General features: G+C 41.7%; 1 protein-coding gene across 2 annotated transcripts in view; it reads left to right on the forward strand.

Moving 5' to 3' along the window:
- The window catches only part of dock4b (dedicator of cytokinesis 4b), a 100,822-nt gene that overhangs the window by 26,335 nt on the left and 59,214 nt on the right, over window positions 1–15,273 (forward strand). For both annotated transcript variants that reach the window (XM_029494792.1, XM_029494791.1), the window contains exons 2-8: window positions 1,421–1,504; window positions 3,649–3,689; window positions 5,838–5,893; window positions 5,989–6,085; window positions 6,531–6,679; window positions 8,219–8,303; window positions 13,818–13,969. In XM_029494792.1, coding sequence (XP_029350652.1) covers window positions 1,421–1,504; window positions 3,649–3,689; window positions 5,838–5,893; window positions 5,989–6,085; window positions 6,531–6,679; window positions 8,219–8,303; window positions 13,818–13,969 — 664 coding nt within the window. The remainder of the gene's footprint in view (window positions 1–1,420; window positions 1,505–3,648; window positions 3,690–5,837; window positions 5,894–5,988; window positions 6,086–6,530; window positions 6,680–8,218; window positions 8,304–13,817; window positions 13,970–15,273) is intronic.

Here is a 15,273-nt window from a genome sequence, read left to right on the forward strand (position 1 = left end):
TTTCTGTTTGAATAGGCTACTTGTGTGAATTTTCTGTCTGTGTAAGAGCTTGTGCAGACATTTCTACAGCGGGTGTGTGTGTGTGTGTGTGTCACCTGTCAGTGTTTGCATTTTGCATTTATATGTACGCGTGCAGCAGTTGACGTATCTGTGTGCATATGCAGGTTTAATTGTGTTGATCAGTGTTTCAGAGGGATAGCGGTCTGTTTTAAAGAGTTTTCAGGGAACTGTCAGCAGATGAGTAGCTCAATTCAACGGCTCTGCACTAATGGACTATCAGCATCACTCCGTCTCTACTCTTTTGCTTTCCTCGCTTCCACCTTTTATTCGAAACCGTATACATCTCATTTTTTCTTCTTTCATTCTCCTTCATTTGTACTTCTGACCTCTTTGTGCTAAAATACACGATCTTGCATTCCCTTAAAGGGGAATTCCAGGTGTTAGCTACACTTTGCTGCTGCAGACATAGAGGCATCCTTTCTGTTAGTTTCTAGTGCAAGTCAAACTTCAGAAATACAGACTTCCTCTTATAAATCTGAAACTCTATGTGACATAAACCTTGTGCCATCATCAGAGGGTTTTTTTTTTTTCTTCTCCAGACTCTAGAAAGCTGCCTCCCACTGTTTTCACAGGCTCTGCAGTGCTTCTGATAACTAGTAAGCCGAGCCTCATGTTTGCGTCCACGGTTACCTCTGCTCCTCAACCATTTTAACAGTGATTCAAGAAACAGAAAAGTTGATCCTCATGTATGTTTCTGCAGCACACAGTTCATTTTGGTGTTCCTGTGTGTCCACTCAAAGCTTTTATCATGCAGTATAAGCAGTTTCTGTAAGAGGCTGCTGGAAATCAAAAGAAAGTGAGATGTTATTTTACCATCTGTATGCATCTCTGAGGTCGTCTGCTGCCAAGCCTCTCGGTGGAGACCAACTGTCAGCACTAAACAGCTCAGTATGATTCAAATGCAGCCTGCTCCTTCTTTTCTGCATCACCTGGAGTGATTTATGACCCCTGTGCGTTCAGGATTTCGCGGGCGGTGTTGCATCGCTTGAAATTCCTCTAACTGTGAATGTATTTTAAGTCATTTCTCTTGGTGGTTACATTGTCTTCAAAATGGTTTCTTACATTCACTTTATAATTCAGGCTGCACTTATGCAAGTTTAATTTGCACATCACTATTCTGAGTTGGTGCAGAAATGCAGGAATATTTCAGTAGCTTTGGTTTTCACCAAAACAGATCATCAATCGCTGCTATTCTTCTAAGATTTTTTTTTTTTTTTTTTTTTTTATCCTGATTTTGCTCATGCTCATGTTTCAAGACCTTTTTCTAACTCTGCATAGCCAAGATCAAACATTATAAAACAAACAAAAAAACAAACTCAACACTTATGTGGGTGTTTTGTGCCTCTTCTTATTGTTTCAGTGCTGGCCAGTTTCCGAGGGACCGTCCAGCATGGCCTCCCACTGGAAATTGGAGACACGGTGCAGATCCTGGAGAAATGTGAAGGTACCGTGCACATACACATACACACTTATTTGCACTTTAGCCTAGAGTCACTGCTGCTTTCTGTGCCAAAGAACCTAAAGTGGCAGTACAACTAATAAAGACAAATCTGTTGAGTAGTGAAGGGAACACATGCAGATGCAAACATCGGGAAAACTTCCTCTTTTCTTAAGGTTTCAACCATAAGCAGAAATAGGAAAAACAGAGACATGCGAGGGCACGCAGATTGTTGTTGGACATGTGTGGGGCATTTCCACTGAGGCAGCAGCATACTTCTTATCATACTGAGGGATGTCTTGGTTGAGTATACATGCAAAATGAGCAGCATCATGCCTGTGATGAATGCCTGTGGAAATTTATGTTTGCTACTGTTTCCTGGACCACGGACTGGCTGCTCTTCCTGCCTTCCTGCCCACGCTGAGTCTGTTTTTCTCCTCTGCTCCCTATCTCATGCACTCGCTCCCTCCGTCACTGTATGTTAATGCGTTTCCCTTCTATCTCCAGTAAAGGACAAATAAGAAAGTCCGAGATACTAAATTTGGTGATCTAACATTTGTGGCGTTACCAAAACAGATCTCACTTTGAATTTTTACATGAATTCAACATTTTGCCTTTTTTTTTTTTTGACTTCCAGAATGATGTGAATTTATCAGGCCGCAACAAAGCCACACTCTAATCCCCACAATAACATAAACATGCAACCGCAGACGAACACGTGCACACCACCCCTCCTCTGGAGTTCCTGACATGCTCCATCTCGCTTCCTGTTGGGGGAGAGAGAAGCGCTCGCTGACACCGCGAGTCAGTTGAGAAGCCAGTCGTGCAGCCAGTCAGCCAGCTAGCCAGAGGGATATTGCAGCAGGAGACCCAGAGGAAGTAGACAATAGCACAGCCAGCGGAATGCTTGGCCCAGAAGGGAGGAACAAAATCTAAATCCTGCCAGCAGCGGGGAGGCTGAGAGATGGGTTGCTGACAGCGAAGGAGACAGACTAATGGCTCTGCCTCATGTTGATACTGTTGACACTTCAGAACACAGGAGCTTTTGGAGTCAGTGTATCTTTAAGAACATGTGGCTGCTATCTGAAAGCACACATTCATTTCAGACGTAGCCCACGACTGGCTCTTCTTTGAACTTTTTCCTCAGAGGGGTTAGAACATTAAACCTAAGGCTGCACATGGATCCCCTGGTGTATATGCAACTAATTGAAAACATTGATCAGTTATCACAAGCTACTGATCTATGTCAGATGTTCCCCACTTTGCCTCTGCTACTGAAAAAAAAAAAAAAAAAATGAGTCATCTTGGAAACACTGAGCATATGTTCCACAGCGCAGACCCAGACAAACGCTATTCTAACCGTGCATGCCTGAAATTAGTCGGGGGGGAAAAAAAAAATGCTACCTTACTTCCAAATGCTCTGGCGAAACCAAACGGTGATTAGAGTAATCTAATACATTTACATTTGAGCTATTTTGGAAATGCTCTTATCTGGAAGGACTTTACAATGAAAAGAGCTTATATTGTCGGTTTGGAAAAGAGCATCCGCTCAGCGCGTCCCATGTAAACGCACTGGATTCTTTCTATCAGTGCCGGTATTTGCAGAAGCATCAAACACGTACTTATTAGGCTTTAGCTCAGATTAGAGTGTGTAATGGTGTGAGAATAGTGCGAGCGTATGCAAGCCCCAGCTTTTTCACCTCTTCTCAGCGTGTAGCTGCTTTCACACCTGCGAGGACAAGCCACAGTGAAGTAGACGGGGCTTTAAGTGGCTTTATGAGTCACAGGTTCCTCCGCTTTGGTCGGTTGTGCAATAATCTGTGGTCATTGCAAAACAAAAACAGTTACAAAAACAAGTTATATCATCCAATCCTCCTATATAAATATACAGGAGATACATAGTCAAAGATTTTGCAATGTCCACGTCCCTTCTCCACATTATGTTGAATCAGAAATATAAATAGCAGGTGGGCTTGTTATGATTTTCTTTGTGCATGCAGCTGTCGCAAGGAATCTGTCAAAATCCACATGGCATCTCTATCACAAATACATGGCCTCCCCTGTCCTGCAATGTTCAGGCCGCATTCTAAAGATATAAAGGTGTGATATTCTTGCTGACTAATTCAAAGTTAACATGATTGTCTCTGCAGGCTGGTACAGAGGATTCATCTTGAAGAATCCTAATGTCAAGGTGAGCCAACCAACTTTTTTTGACTTATGTGCGTATAGTTTCCGTGTCCTCACACTTCTTATAACACCTTTGTACACTCTTTCAACCCTGACGCCGTCTTTCATTATATGTTCTTTTATTATAAATTCATGTTCTGTCAAGCAACAGAACAGGAGGTTCAAAGAGGACTTCTCCCTCCGGCTCACACCGTTAGGTTAGCCTGTTGGGATTTTAGCAGCCAGTGACAGGTTTCATTTGCTGTAAATACTTCATTCTGTCGTTGGTTAGATTAAACACTTTGGTCTGGTAAAAGCACTTAGCATGTGACTGTCATCAGCTGTGTTTGGATACTTGCTGTCCCTTCATCTGCTAAGTTGGTGCTAAATCCTACACACAACTGTAGTGCATCCATTCTGCATTATTCTGCCTGGTTAGAGCTTTTTAAGGCTGCGTGGGGGTGGACTGACAGTTCCCTCACTCTCTTGTGATTGTTGTCGCACTCATTGATTGTTAGGTAACTATTTCAAACGGTGTAATTGTAGATTTAGTGTTATTAGCAGAACGCTGTGGAGGTTGGGGACATTGTGTAACTCCCATAGTTATAACCAACTTTGGATGCATGAAGTTGAAATGCCTGTGTGGGTTTACAGGCTTTAAGTGGAAACAACTTTCCTCTGATGTGTCATAGTCAAAAAAACACAGGAGTAAATAAAAAAAAAAAAAAAAAAAAAAAAAACAACCCAAAAGGTGTTTGAACTCAATTTGGCTGAATAATCGGTTGAATAGTCAAGTCAAATCCGGGCACAAGTCCACAGAGTGTTTTAGCTTCATCAAAAACACACTACGCGTGGGTTCTGTTTCTATGGCAACAACATCACGACAACACATCGCCAGTGCCATTCAGTGTCCGGCCAATCTGCTCCCACAATTGGGCCTTGTTTTGTTTTTCTTGTCACAGTTTCTTTCCAACATATCAGAATGTTTCAAATAAACAGAGATCCAAATCTGCCCCATCTGATTGGCTGCTTTAAAAGGACCTGGGGTGATAACACCAGCACCTTTCTGGCAAGTTTTTCAACTAGAAGCACTCGCTAACATCTTTCACACAAACACTCTCTCTTCATCGGGAGCAGCTGAACAAAGATGCTGGCACTAAGAAAAAAAAAAAAGAAAAAGAAAAAAGTGGTGCATGGACACGCAACCTAACACAACCTAAAATCATAAATTGCATTTTGGCCTCAAAGGGATTTACAAAATAAGATTTCCTCTCTTGTTAGACACTCAATTCTGATGACAAATGAACTTAAATCCCTCAGAAAAACGCTGTGCCAGGAAAAAAGGAAAGAACGGAGGATTTGTCGGTCATACTACAAAAGAAACAGGAGTAAAGTTACAAGGATACGGATCAAAGAAGACATCGAATTACTTCCATTTTCTGCACAGCTTTGAACCACATAACTACTTTTGCTGTTAAGTGATTTTTAATAGCTGATGTCTTATAGAATTGTAAGGCTTCTAAATTATATGCTTGGTTTCTGACTTGATCGTCTGATATAATCACTACACTATTTGTAATGCAAAGGTCAAGTTCCAACAAGAATTAATCACCATCGTTGCGAATACATTTTTCTCTGCTTACAGTTTAAAATTAAAAAAACTGACTGAATCATGTGAAAATTCGGCCGGACCTGTGCACAGAACGCGCTGTACGAAGTTGACTGGCATGAGCTGGAAGTGTGATTGACAGTCGTAGGAGTGCCTCTTTAAAGCTTGTGTGCAGAACGTGCGATGATGTGAAGGTAGCAGGGAGTTGTGTAATGTGCGTGTCCTGAGTCTGTGTGTCTGTGTGCGTCTGCTGCATTTATTCACAGATACTAAAATGTAAGTTCGGCTCTGATCTTCCCGAGTCAGAAGGGAGCAACTTGCAGTTTATGACTGTCTCACACTCACACACAGACACACACAGAGACGCACACATCTTTTTTTGTCTCCTAAATCCCATCGCTACTTGCTTTTATGTCTGCTCCTCCACTCATTGTTTTGATGCACAAACACTTTGATTGTGTGTATCATTTTCACATGCTAACAGCCAAATGCTAATGCAACTGGAAGTGAATGAGCCAACAGTCGTTTGTCATTCTCATTTATGTCTTTATCTTTTGCCCAAAGGGGATCTTCCCTTCAAGCTACATTCACTTGAAAAATGCCCACGTCAAGAATAAAGGGTAAGTAATCTCCTTTTCCATTCCTATAATTGCTGGTTTCAGGTTGTGTTGGAGTGGCTGACCTCTATCTCTTGTGCATTTGTGTATTTTTGCAGGCAATTTGAGACTGTCATCCCTGTAGAGGACTCCGTCATCACAGAGATGACATCAACGTTGCGAGACTGGGGTGCCATGTGGAAACAGCTCTATGTGGTAAATGCCTCATAGTTTGGATTGAGTTAAATACCATTGCCACCGATCCAAAGCTCCCCTTTAAGTTTACTTATGAAGGGTATTTATTTAGCCCAAGACCATTCATGCACATTCATGTTTTGTAGCCTATTAAATGATCTGAGGTGATCACTGGATTGAGCTGATGAGAACAAAGTGCATACATTTGTGGCAAAATGAAGCTATCCATTTCTCATTGGGGTCGGCCCCCCCCTCCCTGGTTCACCCTCTTCCTCTCAAAGCCGATGTACCTCTCATGTGTGCCCTGTTGCTAAGTCTCCACCAATGTTTTGGGTGGCTCCCTGAAACTTCATCTTCCCATGTTCTTATCTCTGTCTTCCTCCTTGTCAATTTCCTTTTTGCTCACCACGTGTGACTGACTCTTTTTCTCCCACCGTGCCTCCTTTCCGTTTTTCTCTCCCTGCAGAAGAATGAGGGTGATTTGTTCCACCGACTTTGGCACGTGATGAATGAAATCTTGGACCTGAGGAGGCAGGTGTTGGTGGGCCACCTCACCCATGACCGCATGAGGGACGTCAAGCAGCACATCACGGCGAGATTGGACTGGGGAAATGAGTGAGTAGAAGAAGATCTCTCTTTTCCAAAAATTCAAACATAGCTTCAAGAGTAGAACTTGGTGTTATTATTTCATCTCAAAGGAACCTGATTGGCAGAGGGGAGGATGTGTGTGCCCAAGCTACTGACAAAGAAAATTAGAGGGAGGCAACTTTTCCACCTCTGCCTTTTTCTTGCCGCTATTAACTACAAACTCAAATTACAACCTGTGGCAGGTTTTTTTTACAGTCAAAGTGGTTTTTGTTTTTATTCATCATCAACCTTAATTGTCCAAATATTATATTTTCACAGCAATCGGGCTGCATAGCACTTTTAATGGAATTGGTTTCAACAATTGACCTGCACCTGCATTGCCAGATTAAGAAAGTATATCTTCTCCAAAATAAATGAATTCAATGAATCAAGCTTTGTGCTCACTGTGAGGCGTTAAATGCTTTTAACAGCACTTGCCAGGAAAATGAGAAATCAATAATAAAAAAAAAGACATTCTACTTTGTAAACTGGCTGTCAATAAAATGAAATATTTGATAGGTAGTTACTGGGCTACAGTAAACTGCAAACTCACAACTATCTTATCCTCACACAAAACTAGAATATTAAAATCAATCTGAATATGGGATTCACTACCTTGTTTATATTCAACCTTCTTAGCTTCATTGCTTTTGCTTCTTGCGGCTCTTTAACTCATTTTCCCATTTTTCTCAAACTCTCTCTCTGACTCCTTCCTCTCCCCTTGCTCCTCTCTCTTTTGTTGTCACCTGCCTCCCCCCCAGGCTCGGTTTTCGCCCCAGTGAAGTCTCTTTTTCTCTCACACAGACAGCGCTCTCTCCATCGCTCCCTTCTCTTACTTCTCTCCATTCTCTCCATGCTAGAGGGGTGAAATAATAATAATAATAATAATTAAAAAAAAAAAACAGAAACTTAGAAGATATGTCAGTCTCATTTCTTACCCTTCACTCTCCTTCCTTTCCTTGCTGTGGGCTATCCTCAAAGTGCCTACACACACACACACACACACACACACACACACACGCGCACACACACACACACACACTAAAGGCTGTGTCCTTATTGAAGCGATGGTTCCTCCAGTCCCTCTTGGTGGGCTGTTGTATGCTTGACCGGGCCCGTCTCTCTTATTGCTGACACTGGTGCTGTTTTGGTCCACTGAGAGAGTCAGCCGAGAGGATGAGAAGATGAAAATGTGAGGGGCAGAGTTGTTTGTGGAGAGCATGAAGGAAAAGTTAGGACTAAAGGATGGAGAGAGGAGGAGTTGGAAGGAGTACAGCTTGAGGAATGAGACGATTATTTGTTCCTGAATTTGTTTTTCGGAGACAAAAATGATCTGTGAAAATTATTCAGAAGGCCGACAGCGCTGATCTGCCCGTACTGCTTTGTGTTCATATGTTTTGTTTATTCACTTTGTTTTTAATGCCGAACTCAATCGATCTTGTCTGCTTTGCCTCCCACATGGTAGGATATAAATTAGATTTACGTAATGTATGATCTGCCTGATCTCTGTGAGTCTTTGTGTTGCAGACAGCTCGGCTTGGACCTGGTCCCCAGGCGAGAGTTCAGCATGGTGGACCCGGATGAAATCAGCGTCACAGAGCTTTACAGACTGGTAAGTCGCCTCACACTCCTCGGTTCTCCTCTGCTCTTGGGTGAACACGCGGAAAATATTTGCAGGAGCAGAAGTGTACCGGCATGAGATGTTAGGTCTAATAGAGCAATCACAGTTGCTGAATTCATTCAAAGCTGAGCCAGGTTGCAAAAGTTTAAAAAAAGAGCTCTCCACTGTTGAAAACAGGTGAACTGGAATTTAACTTGGTGGCTGGATATTCCTGAAATGCAAAGAGCTAACTTTTTTTTTTTCTTTAAGCAGTCTCTCAGATAATTCAATCAAGAGCACACCAGCTGTAATATAATACTGTCTCTGAGAGCAAATGGATTACTTCCCCTTTGTAGTGCTATGAATAAATGATATAGGATCCAACAATCTTGCAGCTATAGATAAAGGACGGATAAATGTATAGTGTCTATAACTTCAGATTCTGTATTTTCCCAATTTGTATGTCAGCCTCAAAGTTACAGCTGCTACTATCTTCAGCTCATCAGTTCAGACAGCTGAAGGATGTTTTACCACTGTGTTCAGTTTAGTACATTTTTCCCCCTGCTAACCTCTAGGGTTATGGCGGAGGCTATCTATCACAGGCAGCAGCCTTTAAATCCTCTTCCTCAAACCTGGCAGGTGGCAGAGACAGTGCTGTTAACTGAGGGACCACATCAAACCTCCCCCAGGCTCTTAAATTGCGGGGAAAAGGGAGATTACTGTAACTTCCCAACTCTAGTTTCAAAAGAATAGGACACTGACATCATCACAGATGTTCTGTTTAGGATTTTTTTTTTTTTCTTTGCCCACGAAGGACACTTTTTGTTCATGTGGTCAAAAAGGTGTGTGTGTGTGTGTGTGTGAAAGCTCCTTTTTGACCTTGGAAATGGCACTTATCAAGAGAGTCTCTTCATATTGCCCACGAAGTAGCTATTTTGGAGGCTTGGATTGCCTCAATTTGGCACACAGTCCTTCATCTTTCTGGGCTTTAAGGGCTTCAAGAAATCAACCTTCAGCAAAACACTCAGCAGAAAAAGCAACTTTATTTCGCTTCTCATCTGCTTTCTCCTTTTGCTCAAAACAGAAAAAAAAAGGATTATTAAAAACTACCCAAAGGCAGACATTGCAATATTTGATAGATTCTCAGTGATCTGGCATTTTTGAAAAAACAAAAAGAAGAAAAAAGAAAAAAAGGTAAACAACCGCCTCACTATCAGCAAATCAGTATATATTCTTTGCATACACCAAACTGGTTAGTCCAATGTCTGAATTTCTCCTTTGTCCATCTCATCCTTTCCTTCCGTTCCCTCTCTGCTCGTCCTTCCCGCTTTCTCCAAGCACCAACCGCTGTTACCGTGGCAACCACTTCTCTACCCTGATACGCTGCGGACAGAATTGTACCATGCGCGCACACACAAACACGCAGACATACACATGCTGTGATGGCTTTCCATTCGCAGGAGTAATTGAAGCTCTTAATCCATCTGTTTCTTTTTTTGTTAGTCAAAACAAAAGCAGGCATAGCAGCATGAAAGCTTAATGCACCTCTATTAAATTGTGTACAAAATGAGCCAATGACTGCAATTCCCCCATACTGGGACAAGATAAAGGAACAGGCATTGACTGCTGCCGTCCGACATACAAAACCGTGCCCACTTGTTCACACCAAGATACAACACACCATTACATGAAATGACAAGTATTTTTCAGTGAGGCCTTTGTTCATGTGAGCAGCTTCTTTGTCGCTATTTTGTACAGTGCCGCTGTGGTGTGGCTTAATTAACTTGAGACAGGGATTACCTGGTGTGTGTCTGTGTGTCTGTGTGTGTTGTAATGGCAGTGTGGTGTTACTGTGGGAAAATGTAGCCCGACTGCTGCATTATGTCAAACAATTATGTGATATCTGCGCAGTGAGAAATAAAGAGAATACCGAAAAGGATCAAGTAAAGACAGCCAGCGCATTTGACAGGAGAGACTTCATAGAGTTAAGGTAAAATACTCAGTCTTGACTTGAATTCCTCAAACAAAAGGCGCTGAAAGTTGGGATTTGTGATTCAAAGCTGCGGTTAGAAATATTCACTATTAACAGTGAATCAGCTGTGTTGGCAGTTCAGCATCATCTTCTTATTGTTTTGGCTTCAGCGGCTGCACCTCTGGTGCACGTTCACCTGTCTCCTCAGCATCGTTTCAGCAAATAAGCTGTGTTGCTGTACACTCGCTGCATGTTACCCGACCACCAGCCATTTATTGTCAACTTAGCAGTAAAGAATTTGATGTTATGTTGTGTCTGCTGCAAACATCTTGACTATAACAACTTAAAAAGCAGATGCTATGTCAGTGTTGTGTAGTAATGGGAAATCACGAATGCTGGTGTTGCCTTTGTCATGAGCCAATTAGCTTGTAACTTGTCCCCAGTGAATTTAGTTGCTGTTCTATAAACCAACTGTTTGGTTTTAACTCTTAGATTATAATGATTTCATTTTTGGTAGTCTTAAAATATCAAGCTTGATCAGAGTGATACATATCCTGGAGAAAAGTGTTAAGAATACATAAAACATATGGTGGGGATTTGTCCTTTTTGTTGTCGCCACATGGAAGTTTTGTTTGTGGAGACTGAGGTCTGAATTGTGTTTTACCCGTTTGATGTGGCGCCTGGAAACACATGTAGCTCTTGCCTTCCCACACGGGAATCCCTCTCACAAACTTAAAAGAGGGAAGAAAAAAAACTTGAATAGTGATGCAGAAGTAAAGTGATGAAAGACAACTCTGATGGAATAATGTAGAAGTCATTCTTCAGCCTCAGCTCGTCTTCTCTCTGTCCTTTTCGATGCTCTTTGTAGTCTGACAGTCCCTCCGCGTGGTGCTGCTTTGTGCTGTTTAGGAAAAGACTTCTGAGTGAACAATAATATGATGGTTGGGCAAGCACACACATGGTTATGCTCCCTGCTTGGCTATCTCCCTCTCTTGGCCTCTGTTTGCTACCCGCAGCATTATGTGAGGCCAGCAGGGCTGCCTGCCTTATTCCAAGGCTGTCATGTATGTCTGTCCATTGTGTCTAGTCATGCTGAAGCTGTCACATAACCCGCCGCCACTCCTGCCAGGCAGCTGAAATGACACACTGAAAATAACCTTGTAATAAAATCCCACAGCATAAATTAGGTCTTTCAGAACCCAGTCATTCCGCGTTTAAACCAGCTCAGCCCTGTTGTTCAGAGGAAAAACTCAGGTCTGGTTAAAAAAAAAAAAAAAACAGAAACAAACTGTGTTCTTGTTAGATCACGCTTCAGTGTTTTCTTCTGGGATCTCGGATGGGGAAAAGCAGTCACGACAAAACAAAATAAAGTATCAGTATATTCATCATTTTGACAGGTATTGAATTGTAAAATGATTTGCCGCATAATTTTCCGCCATGTTTCAGTCTTACAGGAGCATGTCGGTATTTGTATCTTTGGATATACAGTAACACCACAGTTGATTGTCAGTTACAACAGAGTATTTGTGATGCAAGGAAAAATCATTTTGTATAATTTTTTTTCCTCAACGGCTGCCACCTCCTATGCCACTGAATTCCACTCAGAACCAGTCGAATCACTCCAAGAGAAAATCCACCTTGAACAGCGGCAGCTTAACTTCTGTGAAGAGAGATCAGAGTCTCTGGGACTGCGTTTCCTGAAGCAGGGCTCCCAGGTTATTGGACTCAACAAACTCAGCAACTGATTGCAATAACTTAAGTTCTCCCACTGTCTCAGAAGTTTTAAATATATTGCAGGTCATAATCCCCCAAATCCCCCATCATCTTTCAGAAAAGCTTCTATAAATTCACTGCTTTGTTGTTCAGATGTCCCTGACTCTGGCAGCGAATGGGAGCTACAAAAAATCTGATGATTTTTGAGGGAAAAGTTGACCATTTCAGGGAAATGTTTGTTAAAAAGGGGAAATAAAGGATTATGCAACCAGACTGTTAGTTGCTCAAGCTCATCACCATTCACAATATGGTATTGCTTTTGTCCAAATGGAACAAATAAACAGATTTGGGGTGCTGGCAGGTGATTTTAGTTAATTTTGGTTAACTGGACTGAAAAAGACCATAATGAAAAATAAATTACTGCTTTAAATACACAAAGAGGGTTTCAGCAGCAAGCTAACCCAACTCATGAAAATAAACAAACACCACAAACAATCCTGCTCCGTTTTAATGCACATTATCTGACAGCGGGCTATCGGTGCCGGAGCACTTTCCCCTTTGAATATTTGGCTCAAGATGCTCACTAATGCATTCTTGTGGGGGTTCTGGGCTGCACTCTGCCCTTGCGTCTTCTTCAATCTCTTCCTTTTCCTCTCTCCTTGTCTTCCTCTCTTCCCAACTCTTTACATCCCACTACAGTAGTGAATGAGGAGAAAGATTTGGCAGTGGCATTACTGGCCATCTGGTGCTCTGTGTGTGTGCCTGTGTTTGTGTGTATGTCCTTGTATTTTTGGACGCTGACAGCAGATTAGGATGATCTCTCATAAACAGAGCTGTAATGTGTGAGTTGATTTAGGTGGTATTCGAAATGTTGCGCCACGCACCGCGAGGCTTTATTGATCTTTTTGTTATAGATTGTCTTAATATAGCACATTAAATCCCACACTGTCAGACGCTGAGATATGACGCTGTGCTGCGTTCTTCGACTTATTCTCTGCTTGCATTTATATTCAGTGTGAATCAAACTGCTACTGCTCCTATTTTCAAGTAATTAAGAAACCAGTTAAAGGGGATGCAAATCACACCACCATTGTCTTTGTGTCAAGAAAATAATTGCTGTACTCAAATAAATAAATAAGGAGAAATGCAAATGGCGCAAGGCGTTAAAGTGTCTTTTTAGGTAAATGGGCTATAATTGGTTTCTGTGACTTGCCTTCTATCGTAAAATGTAGAACTCAATAAGATGTTTATTTATGTCCAGATCTGTATTCACAGCAGTATGGGCATCATATTCCCCATTTGTTTTTTCCCACTTCACCAAACTGGAACACAGAAGCAGTCAGACAACATAACTCAAACTCTAAAACTACTGACAGCTACTGACAGTCTGCTATATTAAGTCAATCTATGTCTATATCTTGGCGTTTTTTTTTTTCTTTCCTTTTGTTTTTACCATCTTAAAATATATATGCAAATGAGCAGCAGATCACCTTCCAGCAGTTAGATGTCTGAGAGGGATATTATTCATCTTTGACCGGTAAATTCAACACTAAATAAAGCATCGCTTCGATATATGAGAAGAGATGAACATGTTGTTATTCCCTTGCTTAAACTGTATTTGATCAGGTTTGATCCCGCTTTTAAAGATCTTTCAGGATCTAGTGCTTATGGATTTTACAGTTAGTTGGTTTTTTTATTTATTTTTTTTATTTAACCTTTCCAAATTCACCTCACAACAGCGCACGATGTGTATTTTAACCGCTCGCATCAACTGAATTATTTAAAGTTCGGTGTGAGTTGCAGAATAAGCTAAGTGTTTTCTGTCTCTCTCCTCACCATAGATGGAACATCGGCATCGTAAGAAGGAGACCCCTGCAGCTGCAAGTACCCATCACTTGTTCGTCCACGTGAAGAGCCTGATGAGCGCCAATTTGGGAGAGGAGCTTGAAGTTTTTTTCCACATTTATGATGGACGAGAGAACCGGCCTCTCAGGTAGAGAAATGAGAAAATAATCCTATATTATTAAGTTAAAGCATGGAAAACTCAGCACTTTTGTATGCTGCTCATGAATAAAGGGTTATTAGGTTTAGTTATTTCTTCTCTGTGACATAAGTAGAAGTGTAAATGTGATTTTCCTTGTTTTCCTGAGTACTTGTTTGAAAAGATTTAAGCACACAATCAACAGAAATACAACTTTGGGTTTAGTAGTCATTTGGAAGAGGAGAGCTGATGCCTCTAATCAACTCCTTCTGATCTCACAGCTCCCAGTCAGCGCTAATTATACCTTGATATTAAATGGTGCAGTTTGTTAAAGTGCACATGTACACATAAAAGTGTGCAAGTCCGTACTATTTTCTCACACGTGTCTCACACGCTGTCCACATGAAAGAGCCTGTCGTCCTGGAAGTCTGCGCACGTCACTTCCACACACACCCATATTTCCAACTACCGCTCGTGCAATGGCCAAATAAAAGACTGTATTTAAATCCCTCAGTTTCATAGTTCAAAGCAAATACCACTTCATGTCACAAACAAGTGGATTCGTCAGGCGAAGGAAAATGAGTGGGCTGAAAAATGAGCATGGCAACGATGAAACTTCTTTTGATAAGTCATGCTAGTGTTTGATGCTTCTCTCCGCCCCAAAGGGTCACATCAGAGGAACAGGGGTGGCATTGATGGGACTTGTTTTAATATTTTGTGCTGCTCGCTGACGCTCCGCTTCTGCTTCGATTTGAAATCCACTTCATTATTCATCAGCATTGCAGGCGGAAAAGCTAACTGCTGCGCAAAAGCGTTTGACCTGAGCGTCTGAGGGGAACGGCTGCGGTTTCCTCCACTGCTGTGAGAATGAGAAAAGTGCTTCTATTTTTAAAAGGGTGCAATGACTGTTTCAACATGTGGTTTATTTGAGGAAAAAGATGAGCATTGGTACACACGGGCACATGCACAGACAGTATCAGCGGATCAAAAGCACTTTTGATCAGCAAATTATATGTAATTATGCTGCTTTGTCTCCTTTTAACCCCTCCCATCCCATTTTAGGATGTAAGGTAAAAAGGTTTGACAATGATGAAGGTAGATTTTCTGCTATTCTGAGCCTGCACTTTGTCTTCAAGTGGGTATTTAGCATCCAGCAGTATCATATTAAGTTACACTTGAAGCGCTTTCTCTCTTCATTACTGTCATTATCCGTCTCTCTGTCTCTCTCTCTCTCTCTCTCTCTCTCTGTCTGTCTTGCTCTCTCTATCCTCTTGCTCCTTTTAGAGCTTTACTACCTTAGCCAGGTAAGAGTCATT

This window comes from Echeneis naucrates, chromosome 23, assembly GCF_900963305.1.
Source record: "Echeneis naucrates chromosome 23, fEcheNa1.1, whole genome shotgun sequence".
Lineage (NCBI taxonomy): Eukaryota > Metazoa > Chordata > Actinopteri > Carangiformes > Echeneidae > Echeneis > Echeneis naucrates.